This window comes from Dreissena polymorpha, chromosome 7 (genome assembly GCF_020536995.1).
Source record: "Dreissena polymorpha isolate Duluth1 chromosome 7, UMN_Dpol_1.0, whole genome shotgun sequence".
In the NCBI taxonomy this organism is placed as follows: domain Eukaryota; kingdom Metazoa; phylum Mollusca; class Bivalvia; order Myida; family Dreissenidae; genus Dreissena; species Dreissena polymorpha.
In genome coordinates this window covers 33837387-33864253 of record NC_068361.1, presented here as the reverse complement: position 1 = coordinate 33864253, position 26867 = coordinate 33837387, and the positions used below count along the sequence as shown (strand labels likewise).

The 26867-nt window shown below is 32.1% G+C and overlaps 1 protein-coding gene across 1 annotated transcript; it reads right to left on the bottom strand.

Annotated features, from left to right (window-relative positions):
* Positions 1-8458: 8458 nt before the first annotated feature.
* Positions 8459-26678, bottom strand: LOC127838624 (uncharacterized). Its single transcript, XM_052366477.1, has 12 exons — positions 26522-26678; positions 26234-26319; positions 24554-24713; positions 23967-24188; positions 23460-23723; positions 23075-23173; positions 22439-22534; positions 17947-18060; positions 17419-17514; positions 10966-11174; positions 10386-10547; positions 8459-9219 (listed from the first exon to the last, which is right to left on the bottom strand). The coding sequence occupies exons 1-12, from the start codon at positions 26601-26603 to the stop codon at positions 9058-9060; spliced, it is 1752 nt and encodes a 583-aa protein (XP_052222437.1). The 5' UTR covers positions 26604-26678; the 3' UTR covers positions 8459-9057.
* Positions 26679-26867: the final 189 nt, after the last annotated feature.

Sequence of the window (26867 nt, the reverse complement as noted above, 5' to 3'; positions counted from 1 at the left end):
TACGTTTGTTGTGTACTTTATTAAAAAATAAGTTAAATAGAAGTATTATATAAGCCCGATAATTACGTTTAGATACTTGGATATATAAACTTGGATACTTGGATATTTTTTCATCTTGTGTTTTTACAGAACGCGTGGATGTTCTGTTCTGTACAGTTTTTTATTTACGTTTAAAAATATAAACAATCATATGAAAAAGAAACATAATATATCTAATTCAAGTCATGTTATGACATTGTGGTGATACGATATTCAAGTTATCTCGTGTTGGCGCCACCTCTAGTTCTTAACGCCATCTCCTTTGCATTGGCTTAAAGCAAAACATGCAAAAGGATCTATTAGATAGGCAAAACAGCGTAAACAAACGAGACGATACTACTTTCGAGGTTGCGATAAGGACCGTAGTTATTGCAATTAAATGGAGAAATCCGCAGGATGGGTAGGTTTTATGTGTTGATTTTCAACATTATTCGTTCATTATAACGTGGCGCCCTGATTAATGGCCGTGATATAGCGATTATAATTAATAATCTGTCTTCAATCATTAAATATGAAACTATAAAGAAATATGCATTTTAAACGTTACATATTTTCACATTGCCAAACATCCCTCATCAGCAATACACGTAGACAGTCTAATATGTAAATTCATATCTTCCACTTGTAACGTGTAAAATATATGACTGTACACTCTAGTATGTGTGTATATGATCGAATTGCGTTGACCGATTACATTATCACACTTCATTTATCGATTCCGAAATTGTGTGTGTTTTGTTTTTCTGGATGTGTTACTGCTTATACGGTAGAAAGAGGGCTTCATGAGAATATTTAATTTCACTGTTTAAACGCAGATATCAGAAATGCGTTATAATGTGCTGTTTATAAAACACTCAGTTACGGCTTTATTTTAATATCTATTCATGGCAAGAAGTTGTGTGGTGTGCATTTTTGAAAATTGTATTCTTTTTAACAATGTACGCGTACAATTTAATAAAACTGTTGTAAAATAAACAAATTGTTTTGTGTAATTATTTGCTTTTGTCCCTTGAAAATGTTTAAGATTTACAATACTAGTACATCATGAAACACTTTCATCACTACGCTAATTTTTATATAAATGAAGCTAGTGTCACTTTTATGTAGTAAAAGGAAACAGCTTATGGTCAATATATGTAAGTGTTAAAAAGTGTTAAAATAGCAATTTGAAAAAGGACGTCTTCGTATTCTTAAAACGTCTCGACCCAGTGATATGAACAATGCGATAAAGGTAAGTGTCGGTAGATATAGATATAAACACGTATTTAGAATATACATTTTATGAAAGATATATTTGAAATCTAAATAGAATCAACAATATATATATATATATATATATATATATATATATATATATATATATATATTTATATGTGTATGTATGTATTGATCGAGCAATATAATGTAAGATAAACTAAAGTTTTTATTTGAAATGCAATTTTCAAAATAGCAAATGACACACAAGCTATACAGGTCAGCACACATATTTGGTAAGTTGTTAAATCCTGTTTTGAAACTTTAAAATTACGCGTATTTTATCTATATAAATGACTAAATAGAGGATTTTTAACAACCTGGTCAACTTGTATTTTATTCATCTGTGTGAAATACTATATGTTGTAATATTTAAGCAATTGTTTTCATCATGGATGTAGATATGAATTGTTGGTTTTATAGTTAACTGTTGCTCTTCATTTCCTACCAATATAAACTGGAAAACTATGATGTATCAAAAGCTGACTTGTGTCTTTACACTTTCTTCTTCAACATCAAATTCTTAAATTATCCATAATTGTTGCCTTTAGTACCATTATAATGTCAACTTGTCTGATTTAGGCCAAAAAATTTTTTTGCTGTCAGGCATCTCTTCATTTTCCAATTTTCCAACACTGTTTGCACAATGATTAGCAATGGTTAGTTGGTTTGATTGTACAGACAATATGTTGATATGTTTATAAGGCTTTTGTACAGTGGTCATATGCAATGTATCAATTTTATGATTATTAAAAGACAATTGTATAGTACATTGTATATGCTGGGACTACAATAATGCACTAAACTTGCTTCTTAGCGCATTTGAATGTTAATGAAGGAAAGGTGACTCTGCAGGGCTAAAAAAGTAAATATTTTAACGATAGGGTGTGAAGAGTTACTTCCCTTCAATCTGATATAGAGAAGTATATATTCTGATAACTGAATATGAGTTTATAATAGGTTAGAAGTATATACTATCACCACTTATCATTTTATCACGATATGCCATGATGGTTGAATGTTCTTTGTAGTTGGTGAACTGTTTGTGCAATAATGTCACAATTCACATTTATGGATAATATACGGTAACAAATTTGTATGACAATTGGAAAGATTGGTGATGGCAATATACCTTTTGACATGTATATTGATTGTCATGTAAAGTACATTGATAAACAGAATAAGTCTCTTATAACTCATTTTATGAATGGCCAATGTTTTATCTTAATGTTTTATATATGCAAAATTAGGAAAATTGTTAATATTGGATGAGACTATAATAATAATAATAATAATAATAATAATAATAATAATAATAATAATAATTATAATAATAATACACTATACATAATGTTGATGATTATACTATTATATTGAAAAAGGGTGAAAAAGTCCATACAATAACATATTTGATTACTTGTTTGTTAAATTAATGTTTATAAATGAAGCCTTAAAGTGATGACCAAATTGATTGCATCCTTATAATTAAAAGGCCTGCACATATGCCAACGTATACTGTTACATTTTGCTGGCAAAACACACATATGATCGTATGAACTTACTTGTCGCAATAGTAAAGGGAAATAATGCATACGCGTGATTGAATTAAAAAAAATGATCTAATTTACTTTTACATAGTCTTAAATGGATTGCAAGTAGTGATTTAATTATGCCATTCAATATCTGTTTTGTATTCATATTGAGGATAAGAAATGAACTGATGTTGCTGATATCATATCATATATACCACAATAAAATTTAATTTTACTATCATACTGTTGCTTTTAAATAAAATAAAAGTATATAAGCGAAAACGAAAGAAAGGGAGCAATTAAAGTTTATTTTGATTTTGCTAAGTGAAAACAAGGAAATCTATTGACCAACAATTAACTAGTCGTTGGACTGTTTATTAAAATAAAACGTGTTTGACATTATCAACAATACGTTTATATGTATGTCCGACGAGGGCTTCATTTGACAACAGAGTAACATTTGAAAGCACTCAACATCGTGATGCAATTAAAGTAAAACCTGCATACTAAATATTCACCTTAATGTAAACTGAGCGACTAAAAAGTTACTAATTTAATATTTAAGCACGCATTCAACCAAGCAGCCATTTCTCTTATATTATGTCCGTTTAGATTCGTATATATATTAGGGGTCGTATTAGACGTAGACTAATAATTATAAAACGACTGAGATGTGTTATACAAATCATTATGTGGTATGATCAAATACAAAATACTATACAACGCGTTATTTGGGAAAGCAATAGGTAATTAATATCGGATATGAAACAAAATGCCAATACTGACTCAGTACTGATACAGTAGATACCGTCATATGTTGTAGCTCTGAATATAAATAAGTAAATGTATTTTCTTTCTTGATCTTTCTATTAGATATGCATATATAAATATGCAATATCCAAGTCCAAACGTAAATAAATCATGTATTTATTTATCGACATTTCCATCAAGTATATTGTAAGCCAGCTTACCGATGTTCAACGACTCTTCTTCCACGTCTTTTCCTTAGAATGTACTCTAAAACAAAACACGAACATGTAATAATCATTTTACTTGCCTACCAAATAGGATCACCATGATTATAATGAGAGTCGTAAGGATTCAATGGATCTTTATTTTCTTTTAATAACTGTTATCGAAATTAAAGGAACGCATGATGCAATACAGGGATATTTTATTTCAAACCTTGTTGCTACGCTATGTATGTGGCTTCGACTTCTTACTGTTATTTATAAGAAGTACTTCTATTTATGATGTTTAACCCCTGAAATACATTGCGAGAGATGGTTGAGGACAGATTGATCCATCCATACTATATTGTTAAATCTAGTAATATAGATGTATTAGGATGTACTTTACAAATGTATGTGAGTGACATTTTCGATGAATACCTTATTTGTTTGTAGTTAAAAACATTCAGTATAGTCACACATAATTACCCGCCTGAACTTTTTTGAAAAAGAAATAGAACTGGCCTCTTAATTGAAACCACGAAGATATCAAATGGAAAATCGAAAATGCCTGTTACATATTCGGCAAACTATGAAATTTGACAGCTTTAGAGAGCACTGCTGTCAATTAAACAATTATTGTTTTTTTTTATTTTGTGTGTGTGTGTGTGTGTGTGTTTTCGCCAAAATAAACAATACATTTTCATCTATGCGAAAAAACAATTATTCCAGAGTCAATATGATGAAGTATGTTAACACGACTGGGCCATTTAAGTGAGCTATAGACAATGCCCAATGTATCATCAATTGACTGACATTTTTGATAATTTCGTTTCTTAAAAAACACATTTTTTTCAGTCAGCATTAAATTCAAACTGATTAACAGATATATATTGACTTATAAGGTTTATTGGGAAGATCGCTTTCAAATCAAATGAGATTCATGATGACCCATTATTTATATAAAAAAATGTTATTGTTTTAAGTTGTGATTTAATATGCAATTGAAAGTGTGTTGCGATTTCAATGCCCGTATATGTTTGTGCATTCTAAATGCTAAATTGTTTAAATAACAAAAACCAAGTGTCAGATAAACCAAGTCTAATGGAGCAAATGTGGTTTCTTCATAAAATCAATTGAATCGATGACAACGAAAAACTCATAGAACCTTCCGTCAAATTCAATCGAAGTTGTTATACTCCTTCGAACACATTTTGTGGCAATAGAATACACGATACACATTCAAATAGTCCATTTATGTGCATGTACGAAATCATAATGGACCGATATTGGTCATATATTCTTAGGAAATAAGATGCATTTGCACGTATGTTTTTTTTTAACGGAAATAGTAGTTGTTAAACTCGATATAATATATATATGCATTTTTTGCTATACCATTTGTTTACTCTTAAACTTATTGGCATTCAACAACTACCCAATTAGAATCGAAACTGTAGTAGAAGTAGCAAATGCAAGCTTGTAATAAGGCACGATAGAAGTAAGTCTAATTCGGTCTGATTGGGTCCCACTATGCACGAGCAACTGTTCTGGCATTTTCTATGCATATAAATAAAATATATATTCTTGTCAAATTAGGATAATTCAATCAGTACATATATTTTATTAACAGCATTTCAACTATATCTATGTAATATTATGCAAATTATGAAGATTGTTATATTATGTATAGTATGCATATTGAATCTGTTTGCATCGTTTATTTCAACACTTGCACACGCTTGTAACGAATAACGATTTTTGTATGCCTAAAATCAATTGTAAAAAGTACTTTTTGTAAAGAGGTCTAACAAAGCATCAACCAATTTACTTATAACAAGCTATTCTTCATTTTCTGACCTATACTGAGAAAATGTTCGCATGTAAAATGCGTTGATTTATAAATAATACCTTTTCATTAATGTAGTTTTCCTTATTCAAAAATGGATTTTTTAATCGTGAAATCGCACACGTTTAGGTTTATATGACGACATTTGACATAAAAAGCATGTAATAATCACCCTTAAATACATGTTCCACGCAAAATAAATCATGCGCTTTTCAAATTTCGTTTGCGAAAGGGCAGTTTAGTAACTATAGGATTATTATTCTCCAATGTACCATAATGTTGCATATGCCAAAATGAAAAACTAAATAACCCTATCGGCGATTGCTTATTTAGTATTGTGACAAACGAGAAAGCGTGAGGGATCTGAAAATACATTACAACTGCGGTATGGTATGAATATAGTAACAGTGAGCAGTATATACTGCTTAATTTTTTATTGCATAACCATGGAATAAATGTTTTTAATCAAAGATGAATTATCATATTTTGGAAATTATCAGGTAATTAGTCTCTTTAATTTTCTTCCTTGCCGACCAGGGAATACTTTTTTTTATTTTAAATTAAGTTGAAAAAATGTATCGATAAATGTCATATAACTGTTCATTATAGTAAACCATCAAAATAAGTAAAAATAAATAACAGTATTTTTTTAATATAGTTACAAATCATTCATACTTGTGCACACTGCATATCGAATGAATTACCTGTTAAAGGGGCCTTTTCACAGATTTTGGCATGTTTTGAAGTTTGTCATTAAATGCTTTATATCGATCAATGTAAACATTGGATCTAAAAGGCTCACGTAAAAAATCAAGAATAAAATTTTAAAAAAGAAAAAAAAGCTAACCCTCAGCAGGACTCGAACCACTGACCCCTGGAGTCCTGGAGTAAAAAGTCTGAGCATTTGACCACTTGGCCATCCTTGCTTTTACAATTACAGATGTATTTTATACTTTATATAAGCAATCCTTTTAGTATCACAAAATATAACGACAACAACAGAACTTTCCAAATTGTTCAATCGTTTCGCGTTGCAACGCTTTATAATTTTCAGGTTTTCAAATCGTCAAAACATGCATATAAAGGCTATTTTAGAGCATGGTAAATGTTCGGTATTACGGTTTCCTCACAAATATCAACTAAAACGAAATTTTGCGAATACGAAACAACTTTTTTCCAATTTTGTCAATTTACCGAAACGTGAAAAGGCCCCTTTAATTATTATTGCTTAAGCGTTTCCTCGGTTGCATTTGGCCTAGGTGACTAGCAGATAATACCTAGATGGTATTGATTAAATCTAGCTGGCAGTTGGCCTTTTGTGACTGTTGTGCATAGGCCATGCTCATTTGTGATTTCGAGCAAAGTCGAACTTGCTGATGCTTTTCCTGTCGAAGTAGTAATAGTAGTAGTTCTAGCAATTAAAGTTGTTAAGTAGCTTATCATGTGTGATTACATTTATAAAACATTTGTCATGTTAGATCGTCATATGCAAGTTTGGTCCAAATAGGTTAGAAGCATTATTCAGACTATAAACATAACATAATGTGAAATACGCGTGATTTATTCGTACAAAAATATAATATTAAATAGGATTAGTTGCACTCAAAATCATTTTTAAATGTTACACATAAAGAGGCATTACTGTCAATTCTGTTTTGATGTATATATTCTAAATCTGCTATATTATATGAATCTCTGAATTTTATTCATAGATACAAACAAGAATTCAGGACAAATTTCAACTTCATCGCTATGCATGCCATGAAGAAACCACTACGCAAGGTGTTGAGGATTTCATAGTCTCGATGTATATGCACATTGTAGAAAATTAATATAACGAAATCAGTGGTCAATTATAACTAAAATTATTCACGATTACAAGTGTATAAAGACCAAAATAATAGTTGTTGATTCGACTAACGTTTCATTATACTAACCCTTAAGGTGGATCAACAAGAGATGTTGGTAAATCACGTGTATCATTCCTCAAATGACATTAATTGCAAATCCACCACCGTAAGACACCATACATCAATAACACAATAAATTAACGAGTGATGAAACTGGCTGGCTCAGAGTTTTATATATCAAACCGATGCCGATGGGAATTACATACTTTAACGCATCTACTGCATCCATTACACCCCCTTTTACCTTGAATTTTGACTGATTTACCTCAGAATCGTAAAACGAGTCGTAATTTCTTCTTATGTAAACTAAAACCTTTGTGCATGATCACAGGTCAACTAATTATCAAGATATTGTACGGTCACGAGCAGGTCAACTGTCCTACCTTCAAACCAACCGATCAACCGACGGATAGGTGCAAAGCAATATACATCGACTTCTTATTTATTGTTCGTACATACTTAGTATTGTTGTGATTTACACTTGTTTATGTATTATGCACTCAACGAATTGTCATCAATGTAAGAGGATAGTTAGGTAGTGATAATCATACAAAGCAGAAAGTAAAAGTATTGATGAACTTTGCAAGAAAAGTGTCGGTGTCCTATGGTACCCAAAATGACGTTCACGTATTTACATTCCTGTAACAGTAATATATTTGTAAAACTTATTGCACAAACTGGAATAAATGAGTGATTTTTCTTTCGGCGTGGTAGACATATAAAACTTTTGATCGAGATATTTAGATATTCTTGCAATAACTATGCAGCGTAAAAATTGGGAGACAATAACACTCAAGTTTAAGTTAATTGAGGGCAAATCTACATCAATGGTTTCAAATTCACCGATGCAAATACAATTTCTATTTACATAAGCGATTAAATAATTACAACAATTAAAAGTAAGACAGATATATATGACACGCACGTAAGAACTGAACAACACTCATGTTTTGGTATACAATCTGTAAATACAATGATATAACTTTTTTTTTCAACAATTAAAATTGTGTTATCTGCCATAGTCAACATAAGTGGCAAACGTTAATCGCACGCCTTATATGGAAAGTGTTCCCAAAGTGTGGAAAACATATTTATTAAATCATTTAGCATGTCGTATTAATGTTTGATTTGTGGTTTACTTCCAATTATAATTATTTATTTCCGCATTTATTTTCAATTTTTCAATATATATCAATTAATCTACAACTAACATCATGTTCAATACCTCTAAACAAATAACAATAATGAATTAATATCTCGATAGAATATGATATCCAAACTTTCTTGACAAATCCCGAATACAATATCTGCATTACCTTTGTATGATACCTTACGTTCATATGTTTGAATAACACAGTTAGTTAAATTCAAAGCAAGAACGACGTTGATACATGCTATATTATTATATACGTATTTTAAACATTCATTATATGGATTCATTATTACACATGTGTCTTTTATTTGTTTTCGTATTGATGACACGAATTACGTTGATTGGCATTGTCAATGAATTAGCAACGTATTTAAACATCCGTTAATGAAGATACATCGCAACCCCCGATGTCAAATTTCATGGAGATAGAAATGCGCCAACCGATTGGATTCACTCTTGCACACTTGGCTAGCACAGGACAAGGCAATTTGTTGGCTTGTATGGAGTCCCCGTCTATATTTGCCCAGAACATCTGCATGAAATACAGAAAACAAAAGATGTGAAAATGATGCAACATCAAGCTTTTTTGTAAAGAATGAATGCCTGTCATTAAAGTATCATTACTACTCAAAATCAACGAAAATTTCTTACAATTATTCTTTAAATAAACTTAACCAATTAAAAATCAGTGTTCCTTTTGGCATTGCCGATATTTCAACGCCAGATGTAGTCTGGTAAAATAGATGTTTGTAGATGCAAAATGCTCGTTTTTATTAATGTTTTGCATATTTAATTCTATTTTTATTTTTCCGCAACTATATCCATTCATACGACACAATGAACACTAACATTGTCTTCGTGTGTAGTATGAATAGATATAGTCGCGGGAAATTAAAATGGAATTAATTGTTTAACATAAACATAAAAACGAGCATTTTGTATCTACAAAAATCTATGTAATCATACCACATCTAGCGTTAAAATTGTTGCTTTTGCTATGAGGAACACTGATTGTTTAGGTGTTGACTTTATTTCAAGAAATACTTTACGAACTTTTCGTTGATTTTGAGCGTTATAGAGACTTTAAGGTTTTTAAGTATCACACTAAATTTTGTCATGGCTGATTGGTATGAGTATGCGCTGGAGTGTTGATAGTGGTGTAAGCCTTTAGACCGGGAGGTCCAGTCAGTCTAATTATTGGCATAACTATTTTTTAAACATACAAACATTCAATTAAACTCCAGATAAACGTGTACCGAAATAAACGCCACTGAACTAAACATATTTCAGTGTGATGGGAAGTATATACAATATGTTAAAAAAACATATTATGTACATAGATAAAAATTTAAATGTCCAATGCTATTCTTCAAGGCTGCTTGTCAATACGCAATTATACTGAACTGCAAATAATAATAATAATAATAATAATAATAATAATAATAATAATAATAATAATAATAATAATAATAATAATAATAATAATAATAAACGCAATCAATTTAGCTGTTATTACATTTGTTAGATTGAATGTTGCGCAGTGTATATAGACAATATCGTATCTTAAATGAAAGATAACACGTGCCGGTGGTTTCAAAAATATATATCCTGATTATTTATCAAGAGGTGAATTTTTTAAACATTACATTTGTCAGGACGTGAACTTGTTCATCTGCGTGTAAAACAAACATATGTTACCATTGGAGCACCAGTCATGTCCGTGTACGTGATGAAGGTCTTACAGTCTATGCTGTACATGAAGCGGTAGTGCGTCACCCACTGGGCAAAAAGCTGATGCCATGAACGGGGCCTGCCTTTCGTTACAATGCTGGTGATTATTTTCAGGACTGTGAAGTTTACCTTTAAAGCAAAGAACTTATTGTATGCGAATCAAATCTTAATGGCGTAGCTCAAGCCTACTTTATTTGAGCCACCCCTACCACCATCGCCCCAAAATATTACACTCATTAAACATGCACTGCTGCACGGTGCGGTAACTTCATAGCGACAAGTATTAGAGGCGACCAAAACAGAAACAAAGAAAATTATTATGTAAAAAACCCCAGCTGGTTCGCAGAGAGGAATACAACAACACGTTCTTATTCAACTTTGTACATAAAACATATATAGATGTTTATTCACTTGGTTCTTTTTAATAATTGTATTTAATTAAATTATGTTATTACATGTTAATGAACGTTTACATTTAGTTCGATAAGTTATTTTTATTTCATGCAGTTTGATCTGTATATAAACATTCACGTGTTAAGTTTGCGACCTGAATGTAAGGGTTCGTGTCATTAACAGCTGGCATCCATATCCCTGCTCGAAATGATGTTCCCCATCCCTCCTCCACTGAATTAAGACGTCCCTGGTCAGCCCCAAACATTTCAGACTCAGTCGGGTACAATGGGTGAAAATACTGCGACGATACGGACAATGCAGAGTCATTCTTGACCAAATATTCATCAGTGGAACACACTCTTACTGAAATAAATGCCATCATTTTAAACTACGATAATTGTATTGTGTCACAAACAAGATTAATTATATTTAAAAGCATAATTGATACAACGTTGTAAGTAAATGATTGTTTTCTTGAAAGTCACTGGCTTTAGGACCAATGAAGCGAAAACATTTTGTTTCCTCGGCACTTTATGACATAGTAATTGTGCCACTTGTCGTATACGTACTTTCTTTGAAGGGGGGCCTTTTAACGTTTTGGAAAATTGACAAAATTGAAAAAAAAATGTTTCAGTTTCGCAAATTTCTGATGTTTGTGGGAAACACTAAAACTTAACATTTACTATGCTCTAAAATAGCCATTATATGCATCTTTTGACGATTTAAAAACCTGAAAATTATCAAGTGTTGCAACGCGAAACGATTGAATAATTTGGAGAGTTCTGTACAGTTGTTGTCGTTGTATTTAATGCAACTACGAGGATTGCTTATATAAAGTATAAAATATATCCTTCATTGTATGAGGACGGATGGCCGAGTGGTCTAAGTGGTAGACTTTTTACTCCAGGACTCCAGGGGTCAGTGGCTCGAGTTCTGCTTAGGGTTATAAAAAAAATTATTTTATTATTGATTTTAATGGAGCTTTTTCGATCCAATGTTTACATTTATCAATATATAGCATTTAAATGACAAACTTCAACACATGCCAAAATCTATTAAACGGCCATTTAAGGCATCTTTAAGGCATCGGGTAATTGTGCCGTTCCGTTGGCCTTGGTTACACACACGGATCTTACTGCCAAAAGACAATACGAAGCTATGCACGTGTATTCTGCAGTGTCAATGTCGAAAAAAACATGCCTATTTGTCGTTACAAAACAATTTACTTGGCACTCAATCAAGCATATACGACTTCATGGTTTGGTCGCAAATATTAACCTGTAAATGACCTTTATACACTAATAAATAAAAATACCGTTGTGACGAATAAATAAATGTCAAGACTAGAGGCGAGTTTAATCGATCCAAGCGTACATCTACCTATACTTTGAACTGTTTCCGAAGATCACCTGTTTGTAGCATTCACAGCATTCTGACACACGGTTGTTAAACTAAATATTTTGCAAAAATAATACGATTTTGTTAAAGTCATGTAGAAATGTTATGCCCAATTAATAAACTTAATTTACCAAGAGTAAAACCATTAAAATTGGCCGGTATCAGTACGGTGAAATTTCAATAGATTCACATATATACTGCATTAAATAAAACATAGGTTAATTGATGTGTTATTCGAAGAATAATTATCGTTTAAAGAATAAATGAATGAATAACGTTTATAAATTCATTATAATTAAAATCATAATCCATATTATACTGGTTTAAATAACGGTCACCTAAATTTTTGCAAAATAACACATTGAATATCAAATGATTACTTTTGGTTAAACAACAATGATCTTACTGATTGCCTCGAGTTCTCCAAGTAACGGATTGGGCACATGAGTGTATTCAAAGTTTATGAGGACCCGGAGCGTTTCACAGAAATTGTGCCTAATTAATTTACTATTATCAGGCAGTTTTGGGCGAATGTAGAATCATAGCTGCAATTTCAAGATATTAACTTTTTTACTGAAAGATATTCAATTTTGGTGTGGTCTTGTTATGTTGAGGAAGCCAGTACACCCGGTGGAAACCCAATATTTATTGTGACAATTACAAGATATCGAGGGCTGAACGGAAAACTGTTGCAACTCACTTTTTTTTTCCAAAAATCACGTTTTTGCTTTTTTTCACTATATCTTCTACTAATACATATGAACAAAACTTATAATTACCATATTCTTTGAATAAATGCCTAAAACACGGTTTGTGCAAAAGTGTTGTAACTTTAATGGCCCATTTCAGTGAATGGAAAACTGTTGTAACATGAATCTTTCTTCCTACAAGGTAGATTATTGTTAATGGAAAACTGTACTTACTTAGCACTATAGTTATTACATGCGCTTTGTTTATCAATTAAATGATGTCATAGCATTATGATGATGTCTTTAAACTTAACATTTCTTAACCTTGAAAGGCAGTAAAAACAAATCGGTCGTAATTGACATTTTTTTACAAAAATGATCTTTTTGCATATTTTGTACTACTGCAATGTCAATATTTATAATCTGAAAATATTAAAACTAAATTCTGCTTTAAAAAAAAACACCATCATTTGGCAAAAGGTCCTATCTGAAAATGAATTTATTTTCATTGCAAAACGGTCGTATCTGCAGTTGTGACCGTTTTGCACTGAAAATGAATAGGGTAACTCGCCCTTGATTTGAACGGGTTAACGGTATAAGGCTATAATAAAAATATTTGTAATCAAAGCCCGAACTCAGCGCGTGCATGCTTTAACTTTCTTATCATATGAATCTATTTTACACATAATATTTTGATTCCCGGCTTAATTTCATTGAAAAGAAATTGTTTAACAATACCCACTGGATTCGCCCATGAGTCGGACACATTCGCCATTAACACGGAGACAGATTTTATTTAGCATTTATTTGGTAGTACATTCCCTATATTTATAAAAATAACAATTTCACAGTAATAGTCCTGTGTTTATTTTATAAGTTTATTCTATCGTCAACATGTTGATGAAAATAAGTTATCAAAATAGGAAAAATGACATGGTCACTTTCAGTGTCTATCTAACCTTTATAACAACGGAGCCATTTGTAACACTGGTGGTGACAAAGAAAAGAACAGACATACAAAGATAAAAGATCATGTGATTCTTGTTGTTTGTGAGCTATGGGATTCGTATAATAGATTGAATCATGTTAATTGGAATGAATATGTGGTTAATCCCATTCGTATGCCTCTGCCGGTACATAAACTCATAAACTGAGTTGTAATTCATTTTGTACCGTAAAACATATGCAATAGAGCGAACCACTGAAAATTACCTATCATTATTATAGAATAAGGTTATTTTTTCAATATAAAGTCATTTGTAAATGCTCTGAAACGATTCTGACAAAAATTCCGATGGTATACAGATAATCGATAATTGAAAATTCTAAATTTTCCGTCACCAGAAGTTATTAATTCTGAAACGCATCCAAATGTATCGTGAGAATATATTAACTAATATTTTATTTCGTAATCTTATTTATTTTGAGTATGAAGGGTAAAGTATTCGTTATAACGTCACAAATAATGCTAAACAAAACTGATCTCTGAAAACTACAAGATAAAAATGTCCGACACAAGTGCAAAATCGACTCAAGGGCGACTTACCCTATACACATAATAGTGTAAGGGAAGTAACAATCTGAACATATGATAATAATATGTAATATGATATCATTTATGACATCATTGATGACATAATTTGTCCTTGTAATTAAACATTGTAAGTAAAGTGCAACCGCGCGTTTGAACGGTTAGAAAAATGTCGGATCAGTGTGGGGTCTTCATATTACAAACGTGCGTTGCACTTCACTGAAAAAATACTAATTTGTTTAAAACGATCATCTTACCTATAGAAAACTCTCACGAATGAGCGGGCTCTCCACTTTATTCCATTAAAAATGGTGAAATACTTAAAAAAAAGACATTATTGAAAATGTTAACTGGGTCGCGCTTTATTCTCACAACACAGATCTTAAAAAGTCACGTGGTATAGGCACCGTGAATAAGCAGAGACATTTTATTTCAAAATTTGCAGCTCCAAAGTTGAAAAACAAAAGTGCTTCAAAAACCAAAACGAAATCTATTTCATACACTCTTCCACACAAAAATGATGAAAATGATTTGTCTGTGGAAAAGAAAGCATGCACAACATTTTTGTTGCTGTAGACAGCAGGGGAAAACATCACAACAGACCACACAAAACAAGTCAATCACAACTTGAATTATTAAGAAAACATATTGAATCTTTCGCCAAATAAAAAAGTCATTATTGTCGTAAAATCTCTAAAAAAAGAATATCTCAGCCCTGAACTTAATGTTACAAAAATGTATTCCTTGTACAAAGAATTTTGCACTGAAAACTTCTGTAACTTTACAGTTTATTGAAAAACTTTTTAACACCGAATATAATACGTTCCATAGCCCAAGTAAATACCAATGCGACATTTGCGTGGTATACAAAAATTGTCCTCTAGAACAAAGGGGAAGCATGGAGTTAAATTACAAAAATCATTAAGAAAACTAAAATCTATCACGTGATAATAAGCACAAGATAAAAATGATGCAAAATCAAACCAATCACTTGCTTGTGCATTTTTTGACCTACAGCAAATATTTTTAACCCCCAAAAGTTTTGAAAGTTGCGTATACTACAAGCGTGGATTTAATACATTTAAGTTTTCAGTGTATGATTTGGGCACCAGCGATGGTTTTTGTTATGTCTGGTATGAGACTTTTTCAAAAAGAGGGGAATGTAAGGTAAGCTCGTGTGTGTATAAGTTTATTAAAAGCAAAGTGGCTGAAGGGAAAAAGGATTTCATATTTGCTGTGGCCAAAATAAAAATAAGTTTTAGGCCTCAATGCTTTGGTTTTCCCTTCACATGTTTCAAATAAATTCCATTACTCACAAATACTTAGAGAAGGGACACACCAAAAATGAAAACAATGCTATCCGTGCCACTAAAGAATCAGTTTCCAAAAAGGTTCCCATATTCACAACCTTTCAATGGTAGATCGACAAGGCGTGACCAGCCCTTCAAGGTCAAGGAAATGTGTTTAACAGATTTTATATTATTTTAAGTTGGTTTCGAAAAATCTTTAAAATTTTGAGCAAAACACAGAAGGTGAAAAGGGTGTTCAGGAACCAAATTAAGATACTTAAATTGAATTTGGTCCAACTGAACTCTCTCACATATATGCCCCCCATTATGAGTGTCAAATGTTCCAGATTGACTTACTTAAAAAAAAACAACGGACAAGCAGTCCTGATCCCTCATCAATTATACTCTAACTTCCACACCTCCACGAGGATAAAAAGCCTATTTCTAAAGAAAAATATATGGACTTAATATTTCTGTGCAGAAAACAAATCATTAAATTCATTCACCACCCGTTTTACATTTTGCTACTACCACATGAAACTGAATGAATTTTTATGCAAATGATTGTACAATTTAATGGATTATAAGTATTAAAAATTATGTTTTTTAAATTTTATTTAAAGTTTAATTTTAATTCAAGATCAGAATTGGTATTTGTTTGATGTAAGGTGCATGAAGAAAAATTAAAGATCAGAATTGGTATTTGTTTGGTGTAAGGTGCATGAAGATAGATACTAATACTGATATTTACATCATACAACATTTTGTACAAAATAGTTGCATTTCAATGATGTACAATGCACCATACAAGTTGTACAATGTACCATGTATATTCTCATATTATTTTAAAATGTATATAACAATTGCTCTGTACACTAATACCATGCTTAATTACATTTTGTTGCAAAGTGTGAGTGTCATGTGTACAAAAATATAACTGATATAGTTTTGTAAACATTTGAAAAGATACCTTGAAGTATAGACACAATTAAACAAGTCGGCTTTACAATACCATTTAATTTGTATAATCATCATAAATAATTTAATAATTTTAAGAAATACTGCCTTGTTATAATGTATGTATTGTGTTTAAAGACATGAAATCATTTAACTATAATAACAGGTGTTTACTGCAGTTTTTTTCTCTCCATTTTGTACGTTGTATTGATGAAGTTGATAAACATAAAACATGTTTTCTATAAAGTGTTGATTACTGTTCTATAAACAAAGTCCTATTGTTAAGTTTTAGTTAAACAAATTTAATTGTAAAGCTTCAAACCTTTCACCTACAACAGTTTTCCATTAATATTCATACTGTAGTTTAAACAGATTACATTGGAAAAGTGTTGTAAGTTGACTTTCAAAAGTTTTCCATTATCTTTTATACTGAAGTTTTTACAGATTTCAGTGGAAAACTGTTGCAAGTTAAAAACAATCAAATATAAAATCTAATATTATATTTTTATCATTTGAAATAGATTAAATAATAAAACAATACAAAGTTACCTATTACTGGTTAAACACTTCATTAAAGATAGAATTAATAATGTTAAAAAAAAACAGTTTTATACACTCTACTGTAAAATTTAAAAAAGTGAGTTACAACAGTTTTCCGTTTAGCCCTCGATATGTAAACTCATTGTTGGGCACAATAGGAAATATGATTTACAATATTAATAAAACGACGATAGTGTAATTACCGATTTCACAATGTTTTCCACAAAACCTATCGGGGCAGTTACACACGTCAGGTAATACACACGTTCCTCCGTTCTGACATTCAGGATTGCACAGTGCTGGAAGAAAGTTGTCATTATGTACGATATTTAAATCAACAACTAAAGTTTAGCACCTTTAGTTGGACACGATAAAAGATGATTCAGAATTTGTGTTAAAACAAGTACATAATTCATATAACAATATGCGGCGAAAGGTGGATGAGAATTCGTCAATGTGACACCTCCGGATATTTTTTGTGGGATTTTTTCCTTAAAAAAATCTTTAAAAGTTATATTTTTATTTGTTTTCTCACAATCTTGCCCAATTGACACGGAATAATCTAATTGCATCGCTCGACAATCGACAAATACCATATATTTACAATCCGTTTACTAAAGTATTTTTATTATATTAATTGCATTTTATGTTAACGTGTCCTGTATTTTTGAAAACACTACATCGTCAACTGGAGAGAAGCCGGTAATAAGATGACCGTAAAACAGAAATACCCTGATCACAGTTTTTCCCCTGCCAGCCAGGTATGCACTTGCACAAGTAGGCATTCAGAAGGTTGCTGCACGTGGCGCCGTTCTTACACGGAGCGGTAGCGCATTCGTTGATATCTGAAATCAGGTTTACATTCCCTTCTTTCAATTGAGCAATAGCACTTATATTACATGTAACTTATTGGTCACAGGGCTTTAATATTAAATTTAGCAATAGCTGTCTTAACACAGTGCTCGTTTTATACATGTGCGCCAAAGTTGCGACTTTGAGCATAAAACGTAGTCTATGCATTAGTGGTGACAATACACTATTAGCAAATACGACAGGTCCATTATTAAACGAATTTATGAAGTTGTCAATTGGAAATACAATTCGTTACGCAATGGATTTGTATGACAATGTGTTAGGATAAAAAGCCATTGCTTTACAGTGTTCGTATGACATAAAATTGTTACATATAGCCACCGAATACTAATTTAAAGTGACTGAAACAATGTTGCTCGTGTTCATGTGCAAACATTGTTGTACACTACAAATTAACGAAACGAAAAAAAAGCCACATTTTACATTAGCATTTTCTTCATAACAGGTTTTACACTAGGTGCGAACATTATGTACATATATGTGTCGAGCTCAAATTATGTTAAGTTTGATTAAAATAGGGTAAGCATGGACTACACAATTGATTTATCAAAATTATTTATTTTTTTCTGAATATAGTAAATAACTATTAACAACACCTTGATTGTTTCTGCCGAAAATTTGAAAGAAAAATAATATTGATGAGTGTTTATTCAGCTCAATCAGCAAATTAAGATTAAATGGTAAGACCAACAGCATTATGTAGTATCTTATATTCCCATACTATTTCATAACCCAAATGTCTTGACATTTAATAACTGTGGATATTTTGTCAGTTTTATAATCCTAGTGTGTTCATGCTGTACAGAAAACAGGTTAGTTCATCCAAACTGTGAGACGAGCGCGCATGCACGCGTGTGAGAGTGTGTGGCGGGGCAATTTCAGGTTGTAATACTACGTCTCGGTAGCGTGATGAGTTGTGTCGGGTAAGTGGGGACGATTATGGCGTATAGTTGAAGAGCTGATTGAGTCAACAGTCTATTCATTCTTGAATTAGTACTTGCTTAATGACATTACAACGGTATTTATTCATACAACACAAAACATATATTCGAAAAAGGTGCCTTATACAAAAATATAATTTGTATCTAATGGTCAGGATATATTCAAGTTATACCATTCTCTGCACATGTTTTATTGAAATTCATTTAATCAGACACTTATTTAACACGTACATGCTACTACATGTGTTCTATGTGTACATATCATTATTCCCTTGTGCAAAATTCGGATATGATCCTAAGCATCCTGTTTTGAGCAGCCATCTTAATTTTGACAGCCATTTTTAGGCTATCTTCATCTTTTTTAAACATAAATTTTCAATCCTTTATTCATGTATAAACTGTATAACACTTTAGGGATAATAAACGTTGTCGAGGGCATGATCATCTGCGAGGCGCTCGAAAAATCCGTGCTGCGCAGTCGGGCAGGAACGGATTTTGACAGCGCCCGCAGATGATCATGTCCGAGAAAATGTGTATTTTCGCTATTATTGCATAAACAAATCACACATACCAAAACAAATTAAAATAACATTGAAAATATTTTGCCTTGTTCATTCGACATCGACAAAATAATTCGATTATTTCATATGGCGTCATACAGTTCAAAGTTAGGCTTTACATATGCCTTACACAGTCATCATCAGAAATGATGAGGCTTTACGTTCGGATAAGCAGTTTTCGATTTTAAAATGTGTTTAAACAGTGGCTTAATGCAATGTTGAAATGCAGCCGCGCAAAGGAAGAAAAGAGGAATTATTTGGGGGAATTATTTTTGGAATTAACTGGTCATGACGGATACATATATCGTCAGAATAAGTCATTGTTTTCATAGAAGTTTCTTTCATACAGGTCTGTCTTATTTCGTTCCAACTCAATTTTCTAAAAATTAATACTGCCAACATATTGTCAAGTATTTCAAGCATACAGTAGGAACGTTGAAGGTACATAAACGCTTACATTTACAGCATAGTCTGTTGAATGTGTTGAGTAAATAACCTTAACTTCATTGACATTGCCAATGAATAAAGTTGTTGTCAAGAGTGCAGATGGTTTAATTTGAAAAGTGGATTGAAATATTCATTGCCTATACCACTGCATGCATGAGGAAACTGTCATTTATTGAGTTCCCCATTGAATCCAATGAAAAATTGGAAGTAACTGCGCGTGGACCAGTTTGTGGATATGAAAAACACATAACAGGGCTTGAACGGCACGTGAAAACGCCTTGTTAATAAACGATTTCACCCGTTCAAGCCCTCCTTTTGCCAAGTTTCTGCACCCCGCCAGAGGGCATTGTGCATAGAGTTTATGCAATAATATTCAAATAACTTCATAATACATAACATTATGCATGTATATACTTTAAACAAAATAAGACCTAAAATGGCAGCCATCTTGGACGACATCTTGAATTTCTCAAAAGCCTCAATTATTCATGCCCGGCATCATTTGGATTCTTCCTCGGAAACATGTCCCCTAGCTTAATGTTGCGATATGCTCGTCAGGACGATGTTAAATGCCATACAAATATGAAGGTGCATACTTGCATGATCACATGTCCCGTATTTTCAGGAAATACAGGACATATTTGAACTTTATCGGAAGATCTTAAATAAGACGGTGTCCTAGATCATACTTTTTTCACACTTTTCCAGCGTGTTTGGTCCAGAAATAGGCAATCATAATCCCTGATGCAATGGCATCCAACCTTACAATAAACTACTTTACAAAAATAACTTCAGAAACGTATGCATGTGAATTAAGATTAATATTAGAATCATGTAAACGACTTGTTCGTGCGCATAAATGGCTTATTCTTTCGTACTGATTCATAATACTTACACATTCTTGTATATTCATTTTAATTGTATTCGCAATCCGACATGTTTTTATATAAGACTGTTAATGACAATATACACATGTAGAAAGTTGCAACTCGTTCTTCAAAGATAACACTTTAACACATTTAGCGTTCATTGTATTTGCGAAAATTACACCATGATGTAGGCGTATCACGATGGTTAGATTAACAAAAGGTCTGATAAGCTGTCTAGCGAGTTAATGTGCGTACACTAACCCCGGCGGTTTAATAAAATTCACATTGCTTTGATAAGCTGGTTAACCAGTTAATGTGCGTACACTTATGCCAGTAGCTACCGCTGGCCCTTCTTGAATCATAGGTAAAGGGAGAGTGGTAGAGAGGTCGCCCAGCTCTCCACAAACTAAGATATCCGGCCCAATTACAATTTATGTGAACTGTCGAAGGAGGATGTATAAATTCAGAGCATGTTATGCACTGCTACATTTCTCCTGTACGTTTTCACGACTCAAATGTCGGGTCGATATTGTTTGTGGCAAGCAATAGTTTAACGTTTAAACATTTTCATACAATAAGTTCGACTATCCTTATTAAGACTAGCCATAGTCACGAAATATTTTAGATGTATAAATGCGTTTGTTATTACCCTTCTCTTAGAAATACCTCAGTTATGATCGTCATATAAAGTCATGTTTTGTTATTTTTTGGCGCCATATCAATAGAGTCTCTATGCTGATACTGGATGCATTTGTATATTTCTGACTAGTTTCCAGTTAATTATCGCCTAAAAGCATTAACGTGAAACTACGAGAAACACTCACACCTAACATTTATAACAAAAATGACACGCATTCAATTTAGATATTTAAACGAATATATCTATACATGTATTTAACAAGTTTTGGGACGGACAAATACTTTTATTACTAGTATTATTATTATTATTATTATTATTATTATTATTATTATTATTATTATTATTATTATTATTATTATTATTATTGATGTTATTGTTGTTATTATCATTATTATTATTATTATAATTATTATTTTTGTTGATGTTGATGTTGTTATAATAATAATTATTATTATTATTATCATTATTATTAGTAGTAGTAGAAGTAGAAGTAGTAGTAGTAGAAGTAGTAGTAGTAGTAGTAGTAGTAGTAGTAGTAGTAGTAGTAGTAGTAGTAGTAGAGTAGTAGTAGTAGTAGTAGTAGTAGTAGTAGTAGTAGTAGTAGTAGTAGTAGTAGTAGTAGTAGTAGTAGTAGTAGTAGTAGTAGTAGTAGTAGTAGTAGTAGTAGTAGTAGTAGAAGTAGTAGTAGTAGTAGTAGTAGTAGTAGTAGTAGTAGTAGTAGTAGTAGTAGTAGTAGTAGTAGTAGTAGTAGTAGTAGTAGTAGTAGTAGTAGTAGTAGTAGTAGTAGTAGTTGTTGTTGTTGTACTAGTAGTAGTAGAAGAAAAGATAGTAGTAGTATATTTATAGACGGAAAGATGATTAACATTTTTGTTTAGGTGTTTTCAATAAATCACCGTTTTCACATCGTCCTCCATCAAATCCCTCAGGGCACTGACATCTGTCAGGTGATACACACTTTCCTCCGTTCTGACATTCAGTATTGCACAGTGCTGGAATAAACACTTGTACTTGGATAATAGATGAAATAGTGATAATATATGTGTAAAAGTCATCAGTCCGATAAATGTGTGAATTTAATAATAGCCAGGTATACAGATGAACATACATTTTTACCACTTTCAAAAATCTGTCAAGTTTATTTTCATTTTCAAATTTATGTATACTTGGGGAGGAGTACTTCCGAATGTAATGTTTCATTTTCGATGTGTTCACGTTTTTTTCTAAAACGATGATGATGAAAGTTTTATTTTGATTTGATTTTCACACAATCATACCCAATAGGCACATCATAGAATAACGACCTCGCAGAGAAATGTAAAATACCATACGATTTGTAATTTGAATAAGGTTTAGGCACCAACATTTACAAATTGTTAAAAACAGTTGTTCTGTTTGATTGCTTTCCTTTTTATGTTCACATGTTCGATATTAAAGGGACACTCTGACAAACTCTGTTTTGTTTTAAACAAGAAAGACATAGCTTAAATATGTCGATATGATCTTTGATAACGCATGGCTCAGGAACTTACGTGTTTCACATTGTTTCCCGATCGTTTGTTCCGGACATTTGCATTCATGATCTCGGATGCAGTGACCACCAAACTTGCAATAATCTGCTGGACACACAACTGCAGAACAATCATAAAATAGCAGTGCGTGCGAATGTTTTACTTAATTTACTTATTTATATCATATACCTACATTATTTTAATTTTTATTATTATTTGACATCATTGGCATTATGGACAGCTGTGCGCTTTATTTTTCAGGAATGCGTGAGCCTCATACAAAACGAGAAATACAGTCAATGTCCATAGTAAATGTTAACGAATATTTACAAAGTCGTTAGATATATGGTGTAACAATCAAATTAATTTTTAAATGTGTCATTTCTAATATATGACTGCCAGTTACCTTTTCGGCATTCGGGGAATGACCCGTTGTTTTTAAACTCCCACGTATCCATGTCGGAGCGTTTCTTGAAAACCCATGAACCTTTGACACAGTCGAACATTCTTCTGTTTGGCTCGAAGTAAAACACGTCAGATGGTTCACAAGAAAATATCAGAGATTGATTGTGCTGTATTTCATAGCGGTTAGCTGCGGAGATTGTTCGTCGTTCGCGCGGATCATATAAAGTCATTCCTTGTTGCACATGTGATGGTATCTGGCAGCCAACTAAATCGAAATCAAGAATTTCTTTGACTTAATACGAAAATAGTCTGTGTGTGTTAGGGGGGGGGGTCTATTTAAGCAAAGTGTATTTTCTGTCTCTGCACCTATTTATAATACTACCGCTAGTTAAACTTTTTTGAGGATATATTGCTTTTTAGAAATCTGTATAGAGATGGTTTGCAATTCGGTCAGGTAGATTTATTATTGGTAAAGAAAACGAAGACAGAATTAAACTTATGTACATACTTGGAGTGCATTCTACCTCTGTTCCCATGCACTGTAATCTACCGGATATTTGATTGCACGTACACGAGTATCTCGTATACAGAATAGCATCCATTCCGTTCTTGAACGAAGGTTTGAAGTCTGTGTTACATGTGAAAGATTTACCACGATCTGTTATCTGTCCGTTGGCGATTGCTGTACACTTTTTAGGGCTGGGTTGCGCTTCAGGAGGTGACTTAGTGTCTTTAAAATAAAACAGTATTATAAGTATTAAGTTAATTATTATAAAGGTTTGTTAAGGTAACCGCTAAAACCTTGGTAAAATCGTTGTTATTCAATTATAAAATAATTTGAGTTTTCTTGAAACATCTTTTTATTCTATGCTCAAATGTGAAATGAAGAGACAAATAAGAAAAAAACAAGGAATTTAACAGTTGTAAAGTAAAGATATGATTTCCTTTGAAAAAAGACGCAACGTTAAGCATTTCGTCAAGAGGGCATATTAAAAATATATATATAGTTGAAAGATATGCCTCTTGATCAATAATCATCGTCTAGTGATGTTTATCTCATAACAATACAAATGTAGACAATATTTTAGCATTTACCTATTTCACATGCCAACGTATGATTTGTGAATGCGCCATCAACACACTCAATGTATTCTTGTGATACATGTTCACCGTTCGTTTTGTCATTATCGTAATAGACCGAGTAATCGTAATCATTAACCGGACACTTTACACGAAGTTTTGCACCATTTGCCACCTGCAAAATAAACGGACGTCGTTTAAGCAACGTTTTTTTAACACATATTAATGAATATGAACGTGCGTTATTGCCATAAACGAAAGCGTATGGCGTAATCAATTACTAAGGTTATGTAATAAAATGTGATGTGCACTGTTCTCTTTTTTTAATTCAGATTTCTACATTTAGTATTTCAATGTTGTGTTACATTGCTTTATCAAAACTACACGAATGTAAGCGTTTTTAAATGTTCCACCATTTATCTGTGTTCATCGTAAATTCTGTTTAGTTTATATAATAATTAACTCGGCGAATACGGCCAAGATATACGTTCCTGAAATAAAAATGCAAAGTAACAAGATTTGTCCCTAATTATCATATTATATCATAATTTAAAGATCAATAATGCAGGTTTTAATGGTTTAAGTCCATACAATCGACGTAAACGAACATTAAGTACATCTGTTTTGGTTTGTCAAGATTCTAGCTATTAAGCAAATTGCAATATGAATTGAGAGGTTGGAACGACCACTCTGCTTGATAAGTGTGTATTAATATGAATATTTCGCCGACAATGAACACTTTTGACGACACTGTACTTGTATGAAAAGCATTTTACATTATAAATTGAATAATATCTATTTACGAAGTTTTTCTGGAATAAATCACACAAAGCGAACACAATTAAAAGAGACCATCTAAAGTAGAAATTGGATTCATACTCGAGTCTAAATATTTTTACATAAATGCAATTTACGAAAACAAAGATACCTAAACCAAATATATTATAAGATAGAATTATAAATTTTATTGAAATAAACAAGCACAAAGTCAGAAAGAATGTGTGTATCGAACTCATTGCACAAGTTTTTGGCGTTCAATGTTTACGTTGCACATACCTATCTTAAGAAATCTTTGTCAAAACTAAATTGACTCATTTACTCATTTACCCTTATACAGTTTCCCCGAAAAAATAAAATACCGATTTGAATGGTGTTGGACACAGGGTTCATCCTCCTGCGGCCAATTGTATAAATCTGGATAACTCTTATCCAACGGATAACTTTTGGTTACCTTATCATAAAATTGAAGATAACCAAAAGTTATCCGCTGGATAAGATTTATCCAGATTTATACAATGGACCGCAGATGGCCAATAGCTTTTTTTTTTCTTTTAATTTTCAGATTTTCATGATTATTATGATTGTAAATTCTTATAATGCCAGTAAACTGATCACTATAGCTAATCAAAGACAAACACACAGAACGAATGAGACATGAGAGACATGAAATAAAACTTTCCCCTCTTTTATGCATTATTCTGATATATGTAATATCTTGGGTCGACTTAATTTCATCACAGGCTACGAGTGTAGAGATGGTTTATTCAGGTTCACGAATTAACTTATATCACAAAAAAATGCCGACAGCGAGATATTAACATGCGTGTTATTACTGCATAATAATGCCTGCTTTATCATAGGTATTATATAGCATTTTGATTTCAGTATATATTCGTTTACAAAATAAAAACTTGCCGTTTCCCTCTCAAACATCTGCTTGTTGGTCATTATGTGCCAGTATGTCAAATTTCGTCCAGCCTCCAAAGTACAGCTTCCTGTTTCTGAACGCAAAGTGAAGTGAGTGCTTACTCTTGCTGTACACGTATATCGTTAGTTATGTTCATATGATATCATTTTAGTTATACTGCAATTTTAGCAGCATTATTAGACGAATAATTAGTGTTACTCTCAGCTGGTATTACGTGATTTAGGAAATACATAAATCACTTTTTTAATCGGGTGAATCAATATGAAGGCACTTACCAGGAGGATCAGTCCAAACAGAATAAACGCATAAGCTAAGACACAAAAATTGCGTTAGCAACATCGTTTGGAAACTCGCCATATCTCTATGTATGATGGTCGCATAATCTTTCGAGAAATACTTGTGTTGCTATATCCTGACCCAAATAGTCTCTTTCTACAGCGTTTATCGAGGGCTGTCAAGTGCTCCTTAACGCTGAACACATATCAAATGAAGTATTACGGATGTAACAATTAATTATTTCTCGTTGCATACATACCCTAAGGTCACTACGTTTTGTCATCTCCATATGGATGCGTAAGCACACTTTACTAAGATAAAGTCCGCGGAAGAATGAAATTATTT